The sequence below is a fragment of the Lampris incognitus genome, chromosome 19, assembly GCF_029633865.1.
Source record: "Lampris incognitus isolate fLamInc1 chromosome 19, fLamInc1.hap2, whole genome shotgun sequence".
Taxonomy (NCBI): Eukaryota; Metazoa; Chordata; class Actinopteri; order Lampriformes; family Lampridae; genus Lampris; species Lampris incognitus.
The window spans coordinates 22,423,430-22,445,435 of NC_079229.1; the positions used below are offsets into that span (position 1 = coordinate 22,423,430).

The 22,006-nt window shown below is 43.2% G+C and overlaps 1 protein-coding gene across 1 annotated transcript in view; it reads left to right on the forward strand.

Annotated features, from left to right (window-relative positions):
* cnksr2a (connector enhancer of kinase suppressor of Ras 2a) overlaps nt 1-22,006 on the forward strand; it is a 58,609-nt gene that overhangs the window by 9,051 nt on the left and 27,552 nt on the right. The window contains exons 2-13 of the mRNA XM_056299479.1: nt 2,895-3,058; nt 3,563-3,765; nt 9,328-9,415; nt 9,882-9,923; nt 12,099-12,218; nt 15,001-15,060; nt 16,021-16,089; nt 16,489-16,635; nt 17,809-17,921; nt 18,129-18,283; nt 19,739-19,828; nt 20,852-21,066. Coding sequence (XP_056155454.1) covers nt 2,895-3,058; nt 3,563-3,765; nt 9,328-9,415; nt 9,882-9,923; nt 12,099-12,218; nt 15,001-15,060; nt 16,021-16,089; nt 16,489-16,635; nt 17,809-17,921; nt 18,129-18,283; nt 19,739-19,828; nt 20,852-21,066 — 1,466 coding nt within the window. The remainder of the gene's footprint in view (nt 1-2,894; nt 3,059-3,562; nt 3,766-9,327; nt 9,416-9,881; nt 9,924-12,098; nt 12,219-15,000; nt 15,061-16,020; nt 16,090-16,488; nt 16,636-17,808; nt 17,922-18,128; nt 18,284-19,738; nt 19,829-20,851; nt 21,067-22,006) is intronic.

Here is a 22,006-nt window from a genome sequence, read left to right on the forward strand (position 1 = left end):
GTTATGAGTTCTGTCACTTCTTTTACACATGTTCTGTGTTCCCTATTATTTTAAATGAGTAAAGTGAGATTAGTTATGATTTGGCTACAAGTTTTGATTTACACATTAGTGCATATCAACTGTGGTTTTTTGGTTCATTTTTTCTCATATAATCAATTCATATATCATTCATATTTTTCTCACTGTACTCATGTGTTCTGCTTTATAACAAAAGTTCACTTGTTTATAAAAGGATTGTTTTAATGATTAACTGCACTTGCAGCAAGTACAGTATGTATTGTGACAGATCTGTGTATTTTCACAGATTGTACTTAGGGATTCCCATCCTGTGCGGCTACAAAGCTGCCAGTGTATCTGTGTAGCATGTACAGCTTTATGCAACCATGTGGCAGCACTTCTTTACCAGACTGCACATTATTCCCAGCTGAAGATCACTCACCTCTGTTCCCCCAACACACAGCTGCACAGAAACTCAACAGAAGTGGCATAAACCAAGAACCATGGTAACTAACTTTCTTGACGTAGTACTTTTATTTTATTTATGGCTATTTGTTTATGTTTATTGAAAACTTGTTGAAATTAAACACCCACATTTTTCGAGTTACGTGGACTGCCCATACGTTAAGATCAGTGAGGGCACACTAAGGAAATCCCATCTGTACTTTTGGCAGATCCAGGGTCAGCTGTTAATTCCTGGACTTGAATGGTGTGACTTTGTTGTCTACAGACAGGAAGACATGTTCATTCAGAGGATTCCCAGAGACAAAAAAAAAAAATCACGGCCACAATCAAAGAAAAAAATTATTATTTTGACCTCTGTGCTTCCTTGCAATGGAGAACTGCTCTGCATGCTACCTTACTCAGCTCAGTTTGTTACAGGGTTAGTCAGTGGTAGTGTATATAACGTAATATTGTGTGTTTAAGTGTTTATCTGTAATTTTCTGTAGTGCACTAATATTTGTTGCTCAAGTGTACTGAAGTGGCAGATCACATAACATAGTTAAATGAAGTTTGAGTTAAAACAAAATTATTTTTTTTTATAAATCCAGTTGCAAGAACAATACTTTCCTCATATTTTTGGATGTTTGAGTAGAAAGAACTTATTTTAATTGTAATTCTAACTATTCTAATGATCTGTTAACTCCCTCTGCTCCTTCATCTGTTTTGCTCTGTGGATGTCTCGTTTTTCTCTGTATTGTTTTGACAGTGGCTGTTGTTATTTGGAGTGCTTTAACTCAGTGTAATAAAGATAAATGATTAGCATTGGAATGTTGTGTCTTGTATTAACGACAGCACTTGTTATAGAAAGGTAAATGAGCAGAACTGACTGGTGGATGACCAAAAAAATCTGAGTACCTATTAAATTGAACAAAGTGAATGTATTTCAGTAAACCAATATTCAATAACTTGAACAATATGAAACAGATTTCATGTAGTGTATATACAAATAATTGCTATTTACAAGATTCACATTTCATCCTCAAGATAGTAAACAACTCATTTCATCATCATCGAACAAAGTGAAATAATTTCAATAAACCAATATCAAACAACTTTAACAATACAAAACAGATTTCATGTAAATATACAGATAATTGCTATTTACAGGATTGACATTTTGTCCTCAAGACAATACACATCCTCTGCTAGGCTTTTTTGGGGATGGAGGCGGTAGCATCTTGCCAAATGCCAAACCGCTGCCTCATCATAAGCTTCTTGATTTGTGTCCTCAGCTGGCGGATCTCCTCTGAGAAACATGTTTTCATTGAGAGCTAATCAACAACTGCAGGATTCAGAGCCAAAGCGTAGTCGTGGTCCCCGAGGATTGTTTCAGCCTCCTTGTCCAGTGTGTCATCCTCCACCACCAGTCGCTCTCTCCTCTCCCAAACCCCCGGTCTTGGAAGTGGGACGGAGAAATTGTTCCACTCAAACAACACCGGAACTGCTCCCTTCTTTAACACTCGCTGACCTGTCTCAGACCCTGGCTTACAAACATCCTCTTTTTTAAAATGCCGGCTACAAATGTGGGTATGGTGGCTAATGGTGAAGTTGTCCCTCCGGAAAGCAACAATCCATTGTTGCCTGGTTTCCGCATCGGAGGGAAACATATGAAAACTAAGTACTTTGTTGTTCTTACTGGAGGCTTGGCATAAAGGCACACAGCAATTTTCAGCTGTCATGCTATCGGTACATTGAAACTTAAACTTCTTTTTCTGAGACGGCGTCGCCATTTGACAAAATCATATGAACAGTATGGATAGCGGAAGTGAACAAGCTGGCAGAGATTTTACCAGAACTACATCAGCACCACTGTGTGCATATAGGCCATTGTATCCGGCAAATTACCCCACTCTTCCAAGCCGTCCCAGTCACTTCTCCACCCCCTCTGCCGATCCAGGAAGGGCTGCAGACTACCACATGCCTCCTCCAATACACGTGGAGTCACCAGCTGCTTCTTTTCACCTGACAGTGAGGAGTTTCACCAGGGGGACGTAGTGTGTGGGAGGATCACACTATTCCCTCCAGTTCCCCCTCCCCCCTGAACAGACGCCCTGACTGACCAGAGGAGGTGCTAGTGCAGTAACCAGGACACATACCCACATCCGGCTTCCCACCTGCAGATACGGCCAGTTGTGTCTAGGGACTCCCGACCAAGCTGGTCGTCCTTCCTCTCTTAAGTGAAAAGATTCAATATTCATACAATTTAGAACATGTAGGCAGATACTTGTTTTCCATTTATCGAATAAGGACTAAATTCAAAAGTTATTCACTGCAATTGCTGAGCTTTAGTTCTGTGTGAGCCTGCTACTGGAGAAGTGGTAACGGTGAATGTCAGACTCATTTCTTGGTATGGATCTTCTTAATGACGTTGTGTGTGTGATGTTGTGTTCTAGGCCTGGACGACTGTCTGCAGCAGTATGTGTGTGTGTTTGAACGTGGAGGGGTGTGTGGGGAGAGGTTGCTGAGGATTAGCCACGCTGAGCTGGAGGACCTGGGAGTCTCTCGCATCGGACACCAGGAACTCATACTGGAGGCTGTGGACCTGCTCTGTGCTCTGGTAAGTGGGGGTCTGTGTGTGTGTGTGTGTGTGCGTGTGCGTGTGCGTGTGCGTGTGTGTGCACGCGTATGTGTGGGTGTATGTATGCATGTCTATTCTTGTTTTTGTATGTTTGTTTGTGTGTTTATGCGGTCCTCTACCACTCAGTGGTGAGTTTGTATGTGTTTGTATGTATGTATTTGTTATTAAGCATACTGTTTTTCTACAGTGTCCGTCTACGGTTGCACACATGACATACCATACTGCATGGATGCACACATCTGTTGATGTGTGCATCCATGTGCATTGCTGAATGTACAGACAGGTTTTTTTTAATGCTTGTCTCGCATTGTCCTCTCGCACTGAATGTGAGTTACTTGGATTGGGATTTCTATTTTTGTGGCAGTTTTGATATTTGGAATAATATAAATTCGAGAAATCTTTTTTATTCATTTACATTTATACGCATACGCATGTGTGTTTGTGTGTGTGTGTGTGTGTGTGTGTGTGTGTGTGTGTATGTAGAACTCTGGCCTTGAGACTGAGAGTGTGCGGACTCTGGCCCACAAGCTTGGCGCCTCAGCCAAGAACCTCCAGAACTTCATCTCTGGCCGGCGCCGCAGCAGCCAATCAGAGAGCAGAACCTCCCGGCGGCTTCCCAATGACCTATTAACCTCTGTGGTTGACCTTATTACTGCCGCCAAGAGCCTTTTAGCCTGGCTGGACAGGTACACATATGTGCAAACACACACACACACACACACACACACGTCCATGTCCAAAGGATATATGGTGGTTTGGGGTAGACTGAAGGTGGCAGTGTTGTTGTAGAGCATCCCCACCGGCTTGTCACAAGTCTACCCAGAGAGTTTAGTTGGCTAACGTTGCTTTGTCGCTGTTCTACTCACCACATATTTTATTGTTTCTCACCTGTCTTGCCTATGTCAAATGGGTCTTGGTGTCTTTGATGCCCCCATATGACGTAGGCAATTTGGAGGGTGTTGATAATAATGTGCATTTCCCCCAGATGAAAGACAGCGTAGATTTTCTCGCTCAAAGTGGCCCGTGCTTCTTGTTTTTTGATGAATTTATCACGAGGACATGAGGACAGTCCTAGACTCATACCAACATCTTTTCAGCTCACGGAATGTAAAAAGAAAAGGTTTACTACTTCTTTAATGATTTGTGTAGTGATGACAAAACAACACAAAACAATGTGGATGTTGGGACAGCACTGCAGCCAGAATAGGTGGGGCATCCTCCTCAGTGTCACCACAGAACAGCACTGTCCTATGCAGCAACAGCATCTGGAAATAAACAACAGAGCTCCCAGATATAAAGGTCTTTGACTTTGGTACCTAAAAAGAGTAGGCTTTAATATCTGTCCTTCAGCTATGTGAATGCACACATGCACACATACACCATACACGTGCATACACATTGATCTGCGTGTGCATAGTCTTGTGCTCCCTTCTCCTTCTCTCTCGCTTTCTTATGGATGAAAATTTGCACATACGAACAGAGGAACACATCTACAAACTCTCCATCTCTGTCTTTTACTTACATACACACACACTTGTTTGCAAGCAGACGACATCCACTCATACATTCACCCACGAGTTATGATGTAACTGTAAATGGCAAGGCGACATTGAGTAAAGGCTAGATTCAGCAAGGTCAGTACTTGCTCTTTATTCTTAATCCCCACTGCATACCGAGAGAACAGTGGTAGCCATTGTAAAAATCAACCTTTATCAAGTTGATTTTCCAGTGCACAAGAATATTACAGCACAAGGATTTAAAACCGAAACAGAGATATTTTAACAATATTTATGGAGTAATATCTACCCGCCTAAGAATATTGAAATATCTAGATACTGAATTCATCATGAAGTAAAGAATCAGGAGACTACTGTAAAATCTGCATACAGCAAGAACTAAATCACAGACATGAAATTGAATATAGCAGGACACTAGTATAGAATATTATCAGTAGTTGCAAATATTAGTTTTTATGCAAATATCTATTCTTATTATTTTATTGCATTCTAACATAATTAAATTAACTTGTTAACTAAGGTTTGGGAGCAGGGCCACGCCTCAACCACTCCTCTAATCACCTGCAAGCCTACTTATACCTCGTTAACCCATCCAGTGCTTTGTCTTCATTCTCTCGATGACAAATCGTGCTTCGTGCCATCGTTCAATCGCATTAATTCAAAGGAGACTAACGCTACCTTAGAAAAGTAAAACAAAAACCAACTCCACATGGATCCCGAACTGCATATCAATCCATCCGATTCAGGCAACGATCTACTCGACAGCGATTCTCCTCCAGTCACGAAAGTCCCATAGCAGTCAAAGCACAGCCAAACTTCTCACCAAGTCTGCTTGCACTCTGGGGTATACATTCCTCAGCCTCACAGGCACCCCCATCCAAGCCCACCTAACGAGATCTCTCCAACTCTAACTCAATCTCAGGCTTTCTCTCCTCCTTCCACGAGGCCCAGGATCCATGGTTGCCACAGAGAGACGCAGAAGCCACCTCGATTGCTCTCCTCGTCATCTGCCTCCCTCACGACCAACTCCCGATAGCCCTCCACAGCGCACTCGGGCGCATCTCCATTGCATCACCCGCCTCCATAACCAAGAACCAAAACTAATGCCAGAGATTGGGCCATGGCTTGTCTTCAGAGTGCTATAAAAAGGCATTCCCTTCAATTGCTCCAACAATAAAACAAGGTTGTTTCAACTTGGCATCCACCAACACTCCAGCCACAACAAACGCTTAACCTCCTGTGCTTCTGGCATCTTCACCTGAGCCAACCAACCTCCAGGATCGTTACTCATGATGTCACAGTGCCTCCTCCTCCAGGGCCACAGCCAGCACCATTAGCTCCCCCTAGCAGGGGCCAGGTTGTATTTCCCCCCATGCCTACTCCCTCTGTCTGACCTTTTTCAGCTCATCACGTCTTTCTTTTCGTCCCTGTGTTTGCAGGCTTCAACATGTAATAATTTTTTCACCTTAGCCACAGCAGTGCCACCCCCATGGCCAGCTTCATCAATCCATCGCCCTCCCCCTGTCCCTCCAGCTTTACATCAGCAAATCCTCTCCAGTAATTATGTAGAGCAGTTCCTTCCATAGACTTCAGCGGTTACTACGGTGCAGTGGGAGATGGTTCGCTTTCAAGTGGCCCCCAGAGTTCAGTTCTATTGACCTACAGTCTGGTTCCCCCTCGTCTGCACTCTACGAGCTGTACCCCGTCCTAATAGCTGCCATTCTTTGGGAGCCCAGATGGTCTAAGAAGTCCATACTCTCACTCAGACAACACCACAGTAGTAGAGATCATAAACAAAGGTCGATATCTCCAGAACACTTTTCTATCGATTCCTTCCACATCGATATTCCACAGTAGCCAGACCGGGCATCTCAGACCAAACAATTCAAATGCTTGGTCACTGGTCATCTCAGGCTTATCGTTCTCACATTTGCAATAATCTCAACGACCTCCACCAAGCCCATGCTCACCTCAGCTCCATCTAATCCAAAATTTTGGGGTCCATTTTTGGGGTCCGACTGAGACGAACCCCAACCCTGAGTCTCCTTCTCCCCAGCCACCAAATGTCAAGACATCTCAGACCATCAAAATCAGACAACCTCTACATCCCTCACTTCCATTATTTATCCTCATCATCCAATAGTTCTCCCCTTCATTAAACCCATAATCTCACGTTGTTGTGGCGTGGTCCTTGGTAGTGAAATGAAGGTTTGGGAGCAGGGCCACGCCTCAACCACCTGTGTAATCACCGGCAAGCCTACTTATACCTGGTTAACCCAGCCAACGCTGTTCGTCTCCGTTCTCTCAACCCCATTCTCTCACTCCCTCCCTCTCTTGCATTCACCCTCCTACCTCATCCCTCCACCTACCCATCCATCTTAACATCATTTCATCCCCTCTTCCCTCCTTTTCTTCTTTCGTCTTTTCAGAAACCATCTGGGGTCTATAGTCGGCTCAGGCTTCCCATCACCTGTGATGGAACCCCCACCCTGAGTCTCCTTCTCCCCAGGAGCCACATGTCAAGACGTCCCACACCAGCCTAATCAGAAAAAATATCCATCCTCACCCTCACTTCCATTATTCATCCTCATCATCCAGTAGTTTCTCTGCTCATTAAATCCGTAAAGTCACATTGTTGTTGCGGGGTCCTTGCTAGTGAAGCCTCGCTTTATGCAAGCAGAGATTTAAGACCTTTCCCCATTCTCATTATAATATTTCCAACACTATCCTCGGCCTTGGCAGTACCACAGATGGTGTATACAAAAGACTGGGGGGGGGGGGCATTGTATCAAAATGGCAACTGTGTAGTCTGAGCCAAACTTCCATCAAAGGATTCCAATATTGCTGTTTCAGTGCTGTAAGGTGGGGATTGTCACTACAGGAGCAGGAACTGAGGGCCCAAATGCAGACGTGGTAACAGGCTGAACAAAAGGTTTACTGGTAGGAAACATGAGGATATCAGGAACACACGTGACGACAACATGGTACAGACATGCTAACATGGGGATGACATGATACATACATGGAATGCTTTGACCATGAAAAAACTAAATAGCCAAACTTAAATACACAGAAACTTGACTGAATAATAAACAGCTTTGGGGCAAATGGGTAACAGGGGAGAACTGGACAGGATTCAGGACTGGGATGGTGTTGTCAGAGCAGGACAAGACATGAGACATGGAAACCAGGGCTGGAATGGCCAGAACTGGGGGTGGCCATGTCTTCATTACTAGACAAAGTCATCATACTTTGGTTAGTACAACTAAGCTCTTCTCCTGGATCACCACCTTGCCATGGTGGGGAAGTTTGCGTGTACTAATCCCAAGAGCTATGTGGTCTGAAGCTTGGCTCCTGGTAGGGTCAACCAAGGCAGATAGGTCAAGGGGGAGGTTCCAGACGAAGCACGATCCAACAAAGACCTCAACGGCAGAAGTGGTGGGAGATGTCTCCAGGTCACAACGGCAGTGAAGGCGGATAAAAGCTGCAACTGAGGGTGGTCTCCAATCGTCCTGGTTCTCCATGCCATTGGACTATGGCCACCCCCTGCCAAGGACCATGTGGTGGCTGCAGGTGCATCTGCCACTCCACGTAAACAGCTGTCACACGCAGGCATCCTCTCAATATGCGGCTCCAGGTTCGGCCTCTACACCCACCTGACGAACCAGAGGGAGGACAGTCATACTCGACCCCAAGTGACTGCTGATGATGATGAGTACAACTCAGGGAAATAATAGATAGGCGCTCCTGAATTTCTTCTCACTCTTTCTTTTGCTGCTGTGGCTATGAATGTTTTCATCTTTAAGCAACTTGGCCAGATAGCTGCAATAAAAATGTGCAATATTTCTAGTTTGATGACATACAGTTTTTTCAAACAGTTTTGACTTGCTTATATATAAGAGAATGTATATTCATTTTAAAAAGCATCCCAGTCCCAAAGAAAATAAGAAAAAAAGACAACTGTCACCATGTTGATGACACAAATAGCAAGAATTAAATTAGATTCTCAGGTACGAAGCTGTGGTCAATTCCTCTCCGTTGCTTTAAGTACAACGTTTAGTGTAATAAAACTGACGTGATTTGTGACAACAACATCCCTATCGTCCTAAAGTTAATAGAGAACTAGATGCTGGGTCTTCTGTTTAATTGATTGGGTGGCCTTGTTGGCCAAGCTTGTGCTGGTCACTGTGGGCTCAGATGGTTGTTTTTTGAGAGCTGAGGCCTGTTGGTTAGCGAGCAGTCTGTGTAGCCTAAGGTCCTGCGTATATATAGCACGCAGCCTCAATACTGATGACCCAAATCACACAAACACGCTCTCTCTCTCTCTCTCTCTCTCTCTCTCTCTCTCTCTCTCTCTCTCTCTCTCTCTCTCTCTCTCTCTCTCTCTCTCTCTCTCTCTCTCTCTCTCTCTCTCTCTCTCTCTCTCTCTCTCTCTCTCTCTCTCTCTCTCTCTCTCTTTCTCTGACACACACACGTACACATAAACCATTCACTAGAGGCTGTGGCCGAATCTCAAATTGGGTCTTTAGGACAATCTAGAGTGTGTGTGTGTATTTTTCTTAATGTAAGTACTCCTTAACATTTGCTTGAAGTGTCTAGAAGGTACCATTAACACTTTTCATCCTCTCTCTCTCTCTATCTCTGCTCTGTCTCTCCTTCTCTCGTCTTCTGTATCAGTTGTAATAAATCAGAGACATTAAAATATTGGTTTATGTTATCTGGTCTTCCCAGGTCTCCATTTGCTGCGGTGGCAGACTATTCTGTAACCCGAAATAATGTCATCCAGCTCTGCCTGGAGCTTACCACCATCGTACAGCAGGTGTGTGTAATTGTGTAGTGTGTGTGTGTATTGCATGTGTGTGCATGTGTGTACGTGCATGCGTGCGTGTTTATTTAGAAAGCAAGCAGCTTTTATTGTCCTACACCACTCATAGTGTACCGCTTTGGGGTGGATGAAGGGATGTTGGGTAGTTATACAGAAGGTTGTGTGTTGTATTATTGATATTTAGTTAAAAACTGCCTTTCCTTTTATGACCAACTTGGACATAATTGAAGATTACAGTTGCATTTGTTTTGGCACCTATAGGTGTATGAGGTTGTGTGTGTGTGTGTGTGTGTGTGTGTGTGTGTGTGTGTGTGTGTGTATTGGTAGAAATAGAGTGAAGGCCATATAAGAGGCAGTGGAGTGTGACAGTGTCTGTGAGGCGGTGTGTGTTTTTCGTGGAGCGCCTTACAAGATGTTGTTCTCTGCCTGTGCTACAGTTTGTGTTGCTCCTCTCTCCCAGGACTGTACAGTGTTTGAGACGGAGAACAAAATCCTTCATGTGGTGAGTCTCGACTTCGCAGCCAGCTGTCACTGTTTGCAATTATCATTGTAGATGGCTAGCACGTCTCTCTCTCTCTCTTTCTCATTCTCGCTCGCGTGCTTATATACATTATGCATCTGCCTGTGCAAGCACAAACAGGTGTGCATGTTAATGGTCACATGCATACGCAGACATTCCATACACACACACACACACACACACACTCGCATATATACATGCATACATACATACATACAGTGCTGCTTGAAAGTTTGTGAACCCTCCAGACATGGTCACTGTTTTTGTAAAAAACATTAAAATAAGCTTATTACACATACATCCAAATCCCAATTTGTAAAGCACACCTTCCAAATAATGGACACACACACAAAGAGAGATATATTTTCATTATTTAATTCAACAAAGGTAGTTTATTTCACAAAAACTGAAAATTTAACATGTGCAAAAGTATGTGAACCCTTGTATTAGTAGCTTGTGGCTCCTCCTTTTGCAGCCTTTACTTCAACCAAACGTCTTCTGTAACCACTAACCAGTCTCTCGCATCTGCTTATGGGGCTTTTTGCCCAATCCTCCTTGCAGAACTCAGCCAGTTGAGAGAGGTTGGAGGGACATCTGGTATGTACCAACTTCTTCAGGTCTCGCAACAACATTTCAATTGGATTAAGGTCCGGACTTTGACTGGGCCAATCCAGAGTACGAATCCTCTTTCTCTGAAGCCATTCCTTTGTAGTTTTGCTGGAATGCTTTGGGTCATTGTCTTGTTGCATAATCCATTTTCATCCCAGCGTCAACTCCCTGACTGATGGCAGGAGATTCTGGTCAAGAATTTGTTGATATGCCGGAGAATTCATGGTTCCTTGGATAATATGGAGTCGTCCAGAAGCAGAAAAGCAGCCCCAGACCTTCACATTTCCACCACCATGCTTCACTGTTGGGAGGAGGTTCTTTTCTTCATATGCAGTGTTGGCTTTTCTCCAAACATGTTGGTTTTGATTGTGACCAAATAATTCTATTTTGGACTCGTCTGTCCAGAGAATGGACTTCCAGAAGGTCTCTGGTTTGTCCAAGTGCTCCCTGGCAAAGTTGAAATGGGCAGCTTTGTTTTTTTTTGAGAGCAGAGGCTTCCTTCTAGCAACCCTCCCATGAATGTCATGGCTATTCAATTTTCGTCTGATTGTAGACGCATGCACATTTGTCCCAGATGCTATCAGAGAGGTCTGCAACTCTGTAGAGGTGATGTGTGGGTTGGCCTTTACCTGTCTTATTATTTTTCTGGTGCTTCTGGGTGATAGTTTTGATGGGCGTTCACTTCTAGGCAGAGTTTCTGTCATGTTGAAGGCCCTCCATTTGTAAATTATGTGTCTTACAGTGGATGGATGGAGGTGGAATCTTTTGGAGATGGTCTTATATCCCTCCCCAGACTGATGGGCTATCACGACCCTCTTCTTCATGTCCTCGGATATCTCCTTTGCTCTCGGCATTGTTGATTTGTATGGGACGACAGTGGTTTGGTTGGTTTCCTCTCTCTTTTAATTAGTGCAGGCCAAACCCTTTCCCAAGGATGTCTCATTTCATTGGTCTGCTTAAATTATTATTTAAGCACCCAAATGTGTTTCACTCGAGTCTGTTACCTGCTTGACTTAACCAGTGCAGCTGGGGGTTCACTTACTTTTGCACTTACACTAATTCCGTGTTTCATGTAGTTTTGGGGCTACTTAAACAAGTCCCACTAAACAAGTACATGCAACTGATAAACATATATCTGACATTTCATACATAAAAACTGGTGATTATGGAATAAGAAAATCATGGTCAAACAACAGAAAAATCTAAACTGCTCAAGGGGTTCACATACTTTCAAGCAGCACTGTACATACATACATACATACATACATACATACATACATACATACATACATACATACATACATACATACATAAACAACAAGCTCTTGCTGTTCTTGTGCATCTTTAAGAGAGTGATTTTCTAAGTCTCCTGTATTTGTATGTTTTACATATTTCTAATGAGTACTTAATAAGAGCTGTGTACCAAAACTATTTGGTACTGTAAAACCATCTCCTTCTCTCTCTCTCTCTCTCTCTCTCTCTCTCTCTCTCTCTCTCTCTCTCTCTCTCTTTCTCGCTCTCTCTCTCTCCCTCCCTCCAACTTTGTAGTGTAAGACCCTCTCCGAGGTGTGTGAACACATTGTGTGTGTGTCATCAGACCCATTGGTCTCTCAGTCAGCCCACCTGGAGCTGGTTCACCTCACCAACATCAAACCCTCAGAAGGCCTGGTAATACTTTTGTGTGTCTGTGTGTGTGTGTGTGTGTGTGAGAGAGAGAGAGAGAGAGAGAGAGAGAGAGAGAGAGAGAGAGAGAGAGAGAAAGAGAGAGAGATTGTGTGTGTATCACAAACTATTCCATGTAGACAGACAGGTAACAAATTAAAGAAAAAACCAACATAAAGTGCCTTAGTAAGGTGCTGGTCCACCAGGAGCCTCCAGAACAGCTTCAGTGCTCCTCGTCATAACTTCTACCAGTCTCTGGACTCTACCGGAGGGATGGACACCATTCTTCCAAAAGATAGTCCCTTATTTGGTGTTTTGATGATGGTGGTGGAGAGCGCTGTCTAACATGTCGATCCAAAATCTCCCATAGGTGTTCATATGGGTTGAGATCTGGTGACTGTGAAGGCCATAGTATATGATTTACATCATTTTCATACTCATCAAACCATTCAGTGACTCCTTGTGCCCTGTGGATGGGCGCATTGTCATCCTGGGAGAGACCCTCCCATCAGGATAGAAATGTCGCATCATAGGATAAAGGTGATCACTCAGAATAACTTTGTGTTGATTTGCAGTGACCCTTCCCTCTAAGGGGACAAGTGGACCCAAACCATGCCAGGAAACTGCCCCCCACAGCATAACAGAACCCCCAGACCCCCTCACTGTAGGGGTCAAGCATTCAGGTTTTTCCTTTAATTTGTCACCCATCTGTATATGGTTTATGTCGTGGTTGTGACAAGGTTCTACTTCTTTGGAGTTCGGACATACTCAGAACAGCGATCTAACTTGCAATATGTAAATAAAACAGCACTGTTAAGACCCAGGCTTGGCTCTCAAGTCAATCCAGGGTTTCTTTCAAAGAGCAGTCTAGAGTTATAACCGTCCCCTTTGCAGAGGCACTGAGCAACAGTTCCATTAAAAAAACAACTGTACACATCATCCAGGGCGTCTGCTTGTCAAAGCTTCTTCCCTCTGTGTGATGCGTGCACACATGAAGGCAGCGAGGTTATTCACTGACAGGTTTTCTTTTTTTCTCAGATTAGTCACAACTAGGACATGTGCTTGACAGCTAAATTTGGGAGTGCAAACTTGGTTACTGTCAGAAGTGAATTTGGTGACAAAATTGCAGTTGCGGCACAAAATTTGTAATAACTTATAGTTTCGGACTTTGCTTTCCTTTGCCATTGTTGTCAGGGTGGAAATGAATGCTGGGATCTTTGTGTGTCTCAATTCTGCCGAGTCACCAGCCGATGCATCCTCCATTGAGCAGGTGGTTCGAGAACACCTCCAGGCATTCAAAGCGTTTTGGATACATGCCAACTTGTGTTTTGGGACAGTACTTGGGCTATGAAAGATGATGTTTCACGAGTACCAACAAATATGCTTATGAAGAAATGGCCCCGATTCTCCCTGACTCCAGAGAATTAACAAAACCATAACCTGGCTGCTACAGTGACTGCAGTGCAATGTGTGTGACAATCAATCAGTATGTTTACATGCAAACCAATACCCTCATTACTGGGAGTGATTAGTTAGACCATAATTCAATTAAAGCATTTACATGTTTTGTAGTAACACACTTTCTCTAATACATGGATTATACATAGATTTTTTTGTGTGTGTTGGTTGTTACCAACATAACATGCTCTTCGGAGTATCCTGATTTTTCTTTGAATTGTTGCTGTTTGATCATGGCAGTGAGCAAGCATGTCGGACCATTTCTCCTCCTCCTCCTCCTCCTCCTACTACCACTACTACTACCACCACCACCACCACTAGTGGTAGTACTACTACTACTAGTACTACTACCACCACCACTAGTAATACTACTACTCCTAGTGTTACCACTATTATTACTACTATTACTACTACTAGCACTACTACTGCTACTAGTACTACCACTACTATTACTACTATTACTACTACTGCTGCTGCTACTACTACTACTACCATTGCTACTACTAGTACTACTACTACTGCTAGTACTAGTGCTACTACTACTAGTATTCCTACTGCTACTACTACTACCAGTTACTACTATTACTGCTAGTACTGCTGCTACTACTAGTACTGCTCCTACTCTTACTACTACTACTACTACTACTACTACTACCGTGAAACACCATACCAGGTTCCTGTTTGCCATCCTGTCTTGGAAGTTAGCAGTTAGTAATTTTCATGTCTGTATAATACAAGCAGCACCTGGTTCACTGTGTCTGGTGACCTCCCACGTGCACACTTTTGAAAGGCCAATCACAACTCAACCAAGATGTATACATCATATAAATCGACACGTTGAGCAAACATCCAGGTCGTGTTATGGTCACTCTTGATTTTAAATTTTCTCCAATGAAGATTATTAGATAAAGATGTTGAAGTGGGAATGATGTCTGTCCGTTTTTATGACTGTATTATTAGTCTGTGTATAAGTGTATTCAATGAGTGGATATAAATGTATTCAGTGAGCGGCTCATAACTGTGGAGAAATGTCTGTCTGTCTATTCAAAGTATGCTTTGACAAATCCTGCTCTCTGTACAAGTCATCCCATTTGGTAAATGCTTTCAAGTAAAGTGCTCTTCGGTACTGTGAGTATGTACATTGCAGTAGATATGGTTTTAGTATTTTAACCCAATGGGAATAGGAATCTGTTCAGGTTAGACCACACTTCTGCTATGCAGACTCATCTCTCTCTCTCTCTCTCTCTCTCTCTCTCTCTCTCTCTCTCTCTCTCTCTCTCTCTCTCTCTCTCTCTCTCTCTCTCTCTCTCTCTCTCTCTCTCTCTCTCAGGGAATGTACATTAAGTCAACCTATGATGGCCTGCATGTGATCACAGGAACAACAGAAGGGGTGAGTTGCTCACAGTCCTGTTGGCAGGCAGTCACTACGGTACAACAGAGCCAAGCAGTTAGCTTTGGTTGTGACTTGAAACAACCAAACCAACAGTGAATTGACACAAACACCATGAATCAGGTCTCCCTCCCCAAACCCAAAGCTTACATAGTTTTGAGCCAGATTCTAAGTCAGAGCACAGTAGAACATCACCACATTGAAATCCTTAACAGCACCCTCAGGGAACCCTTATGGAAAAGTATATTTCTGCTGTATACAAGCTTCTTTAAGTACAGTTTGTTGCAAAACTTTCACACTGTAATATGGAGAGATCAATAAAGTCAGATCATCTCATTATAAACTGGTTACTAGTTCTTTCTCGCTCCTTCACCCTCTCGCTCACTGTCTTATCTTCTCAACTCCCCATTTTCCCTCCATCCTCTCTCTTGCTCTCTCTGCATCCTAGTCCCCTCTGCTTCATGTCTTTCTTTCTTTCTTTCTTTCTTTCTTTCTTTCTTTCTTTCTTTCTTTCTTTCACTGTGTGTGTATGTCTCTTACCTCTGTCTCCCTGTGTCTCTCATTCTATGTTTCTTTCTCTTACCTCTGTCTCCCTGTGTCTCTCATTCTCTGTTTCTTTCTCTTACCTCTGTCTCCCTGTGTCTCTCATTCTCTGTTTCTTTCTCTTACCTCTGTCTCCGTGTCTCTCATTCTCTGTTCCTTTCTCTTACCTCTGTCTCCGTGTCTCTCATTCTCTGTTTCTTTCTCTTACCTCTGTCTCCCTGTGTCTCTCATTCTCTGTTTCTTTCTCTTACCTCTGTCTCCGTGTCTCTCATTCTCTGTTCCTTTCTCTTACCTCTGTCTCCGTGTCTCTCATTCTCTGTTTCTTTCTCTTACCTCTGTCTCCCTGTGACTCTTATTCTCTGTTTCTTTCTGTGTGTGTGTGTGTGTGTGTGTGTGTGTGTGTGTGTCTGTCTCTAGTCTCCGGCTGACCGCTGTAAGAAGATCCATGCAGGAGATGAGGTTATACAAGTCAACCACCAGACTGTGGTGGGTTGTGCCATGTTTGTGAGTGCATGCTCTTCTGTTTATACTGGATTTGTCCTTGAAAACAAAGTGTGAGTACTTTGTCAGTGTATGCGTGTATTATTTTATGTACATTGGTATTCTGTAGATATATATTGTTGTGTGTGTTTGTGTGTATTCATGTCTGTTCGTGTGGCTGTGTGTGAATTTGTGTTTGCTCGTTCCACAGTTCTGTGCATATGTACATTGTACATACTCTGTGCATGTACTGTGAATGCATTATGTACATTTAGTGATTTAGTGTGTAAGGTGGAGGTTGAGTATCACAGCACAAGGGTGTGTGTGTGTGTGTGTGTGTGTGTGTGTGTGTGTGTGTGTACACTAGTTGGTTCACTGCGGCCCTGTATTCTGTCCTGTCCACAGGTGGGCTGGCAGTTGCGTAATCTGGTGGGCTCTCTGCGGGCTGACAAAGGGGGCGTGTCGCTGACCCTGAAGAAGCGTCCACAGAGCACGCTCAGCTCCGCCCCTGCACTGCTCAAGAACATGCGTTGGAAACCCCTGGCTCTGCAGGTTGGGCATCACCTGGAGCCAGACCTACCTTTTATAGACTTTATTAAAGTGCTGCACTGGCCCACATAACTCCCAGTAGCATTTTCCTGCCTCCCCGTGCAGTTTCAGCCAAAGCGTGTAATTAGGTCATTGCGTTGTGGTTCAGCATGGTTTAGTTCTCTGACTCAAACACACTGAGGACCAGGAAGTGGTTTGAGGAGAGAGGGATGGTGGCCCACCCTGCAGCCCACACTGGTAGATATTATAATTAGGTGTTTACCCTGTTAACACTCTTTAATTACATAACTGAGGGAAAGAAAGGGAACTGGGCAGTTCTTTACTGTATTGTGCACTGTCCTCTCTGCAATACCAAATCCACCCTTCCCTAAGTGTCTGACAATAACTGTCCATCAGTTAAATAGAGCATGACGTTGAAGGTGCTGTGTGTAATTCTAATTGACATTACTGAACTCCTTTAGTCGATGTTGGTTGCTGAAATCTCTGCGTAGTTTGCTAAGGCGTGTGTGTGCAAGTCAAATCTTTGGTGTGTGTGTGTGTGTGTGTGTGAGAGAGAGAGAACGAACATGCACGTGTGTGTGTGTGTGTGTGTGTGTGTGTGTGTATAAATCATTTGATATGTTTCGATCATTACGCTTCTGGAACCCCTGCTGATTTTTATTAGTCCTATAAAGCGACTGCCCTCCTTCCTTCCTGCCATCAGTCAGTCAATAAATCAAACTTAATTTTTATCGCACATTTTGGCCATTACGGTGCAATGCAATATCTTTTAGCTCATGTGAAGAAAACAAGCAGAATAAATAAAGGCATAAATAAAATAGAGCATTTAAATCATAATAAAGTAGAATGAAGAAAATATATAAGAACCATAAAATAGAATGCCATAAATCAAATAAAACTGATAGAATAAAAGAGACAGAGCCCATAATTGATCAACAGCAGGAGAAGGGGTTACCTGAGGTGAAAGCGCCGTAAAAAAGATGGGTTTTGAGTAAACACTTAAAGGTTGCCATTGAAGTGGCACTTCTCACTTCCAGTTGGAGACGACTCTACAGTTTAGAGATTGCAGCAAGATGTGAGGAAAAATGTAAGGTGGAATGTCGCAGCTCCTCCCATATATATATATATATATATATATATATATATATATATTTATATGTGTGTGTGTTTCCACAGCCAACCAGGAGTCCTGGCAGCAGCTCGGCCACACCCTCAAGCACGCCCACCAAGAGCTCTGCCCTCCAGGAACTTTATATTCCACCTCCTCCTGCTGAGCCATATACACCCAGGTAGCGCTCTGTGTGTTTGTGTTTGTCATTGTACATTTGTTTGTGAAGGACCTTGTGCATGTGTGCATTGGTTTGTCTCTTTCAACATGTGGGCTTTTCAGGATCATGTTCAACTTGTGAGAGGGCAATGGGGAGCAATTTCCTCACTGACTGTTTGTTTTTATGCCTGAAAGTTTGCTGGTAAGTGTGCTTCTGCTGTTGCCATAGAGATGAGACAGGAGCCTTGTCTGGTGATGAGGCATCTCGTAACCATGGCAACGTCACGGTCGCTAAGCGCTCTGAGTCACCAAACTCCTTCCTGGATCAAGAGTCTCGGCGGCGAGAAGAGGAGGAGCCTGTGTACTGCACCACACCCACCTACGGTATGCTCTTAGTGTTGCTATATGTGTGTGTGTGTGTGTGTGTGTGTGAGTGAGAGAGAGAGAGAGAGAGAGATCAATTACCCTGTCTAATTACTATAATGACTATAATGACGCATTTTCAAATCAATTTGAGGAATAGGGTTTCATCTACCAACAAGAGGTGTGGTGTGTGTACTACGTGTGTGTGTGTGTGTGTTTTTGTTTTTGTGTGGGAAGCATGTAACTTTCGCTGTCCTACACAACTCGAAGTGTGGGGCTGGGATGGAGGGATGCTTTGAGTAATTATTTTCATCTGAGAAAGGTGTGTGTATGCATCCGATTTTGTGTTTGTGTGGGCATGTGTTTGTCATGGCATCCACCTTCAGGTGCAAGTTGTTTAGAGACAATAGTCATTTAGTGTTCTTATAGGAGTAAATAAGAATAAAGGGAAGTGTAAAGGAATATGACTTGGTGGGCTGATCATAAAACGCTCCAAAACTAGAAACCTAACAGTGTCTAAGAATATCTAGAAAAGACTATCTAGCAACATAAGAAAATCTGGCCATTCAGGGATGTAATGTGGACAAGATATAATGTGAACAAGGGAATAAAGGGAGTAAGATAATACAGTATGTATGGACAGATTGCAAAACAAAAATAAAATTACAATATAAACTACTGGCGAGTTTAACATCTGCATAATAATCAGTCTATAGAAGTAAATAGTAGTTGAGAAGTTTTCCTGAGACAAATGTCAACATTATAAAACAAGGAAGAGTCTGACAGATCTCTGCTTGTTATCAAGATTTCAGGAATTTAGTTTAACAAATTGCTGGACTAGATGGATATTTCCTTACCTCCTTGGCAGATATTTTTGCTAGTTTTAAGCCAAGCAAGACCTTAAGAGTTAACCATGGCTGAAACTGACTGAAGAGGATTTTTTTTTTTTTTAGTGAATCCACACCACAAACAGAATTTTTGGACATTTACATGTTACATAAGCTTCTCTGCTGTCGTGAGTTTGAAGGACTGAAATCTATGATTTCATGGCTTTTACAAAACCAAGCTATTTGCGACTTGATGTGTTAGCCTGATTGTTCACCCGCAGTATCTGACTGCACACTGCTGTTGCCCTTCATGCTAACCGCCCGCTCCTTTTCAGTCTGCAGAGGAGGGAGAGCTAAAAGCCAAACATGTTAATATAAAAATATCTATTTTGGTTTGTAAATTGCTGATTCGCTTTTGAAAGCAAAAAAATGAAAACATGAGAGTAAAATTAAATCTTTGGAGAAAACCTAAAAACCATCACATATATTGCTTCATTTGCACATAAATGTGGGGCTCTTTTCATTGAATTCATTTAGGGTTGTTTTTCTTTGTGTGTGTGTGTGTATGTGTGTGTGTGTGTGTGTGTGTGTGTGTGTGTGTGTGTGTGTTTGCGTGCTTGCACATGTGTGTTTTTGTTTGTCTATGCAGGCAGACTGAGGCCCATCTCTATGCCTGTGGAGTGTAACTGGGTGGGCGATTATGAGGATCCAGCTAAGATGAATAGAGAAAGCCGCAGAGGTGAGTGTGTGTGTGTGTGTGAGTGTGTGTGCGCGTGTGAGTGTGTGTGCGCGTGTGAGTGTGTACAGAGGTGTGTATGTACGTGCACAAGGGCTTGTTGGGAGCCTGTTAGATTCTGTTAAATGTCTCTGTCTCTCTGCATTATGAAGAGATCAATGCACAGAGATGAATGTGTAATCCCCCTTTCCTCTCTCCCTCACTATTTCTCTCTCTCTCCAAATCATGCTTTCTCATTAGCATTACAGAGGAAGAGGAAAAGAGAGAATTAAAAAGGAAGGAGGGATGTTAAAAGAAAGCGACAGTTCGCACAAATGAAGGCCAGTCATGAAAAGCTATAAAAGGGATGAAAAGATGAAGAGTAACAGAGCACAGGGGTGGGGATGGAGGGGTTAGAGGGAACAATTAAGAGAAAGATGTGAGAGGGAGAAAGAGAGAGAGAAGAGGGAGAGTGGAGGAGGCAGAGACAAAAAAAGACTATTCTCTCTGACCTCCACCTGCATCAGTCACACAGTTACCATGACGACACTGACAGCAGCTCCTCTCTGTATCTTACTCTCTATTGGCCGCTGCCTAGCAACCAGGGGAGGAGAGGATGGTGAAACCTGAGTATGCTGGTGGAAGCCATGTCTCTCTGGTAGAGAAGTGAAGTGAAGTTGGTTTACAAAAACATAGTGATAACTCACACTCGTGTAGCGCTGCTCCGTTGTCTGTGCACAAACTCGGTACACTCACAAGCTCACAGACACATGCATTAACATGCAGATGCATGTGCACTGTTTCTCTTATGTCTTTGTTACACACATGCGCACACACATACACACACGCATTCAAACTTAAGAGTAATGTGGATCTGAAAGGTGTTACTGGATCTACTGACTCCTCACTTCTTATAGCTGGTTACTTGCAAACTTGGTGATGAAGGATTTTAAGATGATCCAACTGTTGCACTCTTTGCAGTTCCCTCTTGTAATACCTCATATCAAAATATCAATGTACTTGTCTGTTACAATTGGTGTTCCACAGAGGCATCACTGATGCGCTATGTGGGAATGGCCAGTGGGGAGGAAAGGGCAGGCTCTGATGACTACGCCTCCCACACAACCCGGCCGGGAAAACGGTCCAATGACACGACTAAACGTGCCAAAAGACGGAGCCACCACAGCCAAAGCCCCTCCCATTACGTCCTTCAGCCCAGTCAAAGGGATTCCCCACCGAGAGATCCAGCCTCCATTTACCATGTAAGTCTCCCAGGATGGAAAACCCAAGAAAAAGTTTTTTTCACCAAAAAATTAAATTTGAGTTGGTTTGAGCCCCTGGACTGGCTGAGAAAATCTTTGTTGAAATCTTGGTGACAGACCCTTCTCTCTCAACAGCTACTGTCTAAGTCAGTGATTCTCAAACTTTCTCAGATCAAGGACCACTTAACCTATAAAAAAAAAAACCAAAAAAAAACCTCACGGACTACCTGACTCCCCAAATATACCCCAAAACACTCGGCCTATTTCAACAGTATATTATAAATTACAGCCTAATTGACAGTTTTACAAATAGCATAGCCTACTCACTCACCATTGTCTCTATTGTCATCTTAAAACTGCAGTAGCTAACATTGAACATTCCAATCCAAATCCCTCTGTCTCTCTCTTTCTGATGCTTTGTATCACTCCACTAATCCCCTCCCACCAAATGACCTCCGCATCGCTCTGCAGCCCCTTACACTCATGTACAACCAGGAAATGTCAAAGCGAGACTCATGAAACTTGTATCGTAGTTGATAATCTATCCATGTAAAGAATTAATTTTTCAGCAAATCTCCTGGTTTACGCTAACATTTCATGTGAAGCAGCCATTTCAAGTTGGTCTTGGCTGATTTTTAGGGTTAAGGTTACAACCGCAAATGACTGATGGGGCAGGGTGGGTGCAAATTGATCGCGTACACATGCATCTGCATTTGTAGAACAGCCAGTAGGAACATCCTCTCTTTGCAATGACCCGTGATTGGCTAAAATCTTCCGTCCCAGGCCAGATTATTTAAAACCTGCGTACAGCACCAAGAGGAGCTGCAGAAGTCTAGATTTCTCTGACCACTTGAATTAAAATATGCTGAAAGGTTATTATGGAATTTTTGCCCAGTGACACCATAAAAAGCTGCCTACCCCAGCTTTAATGGGAAGAATT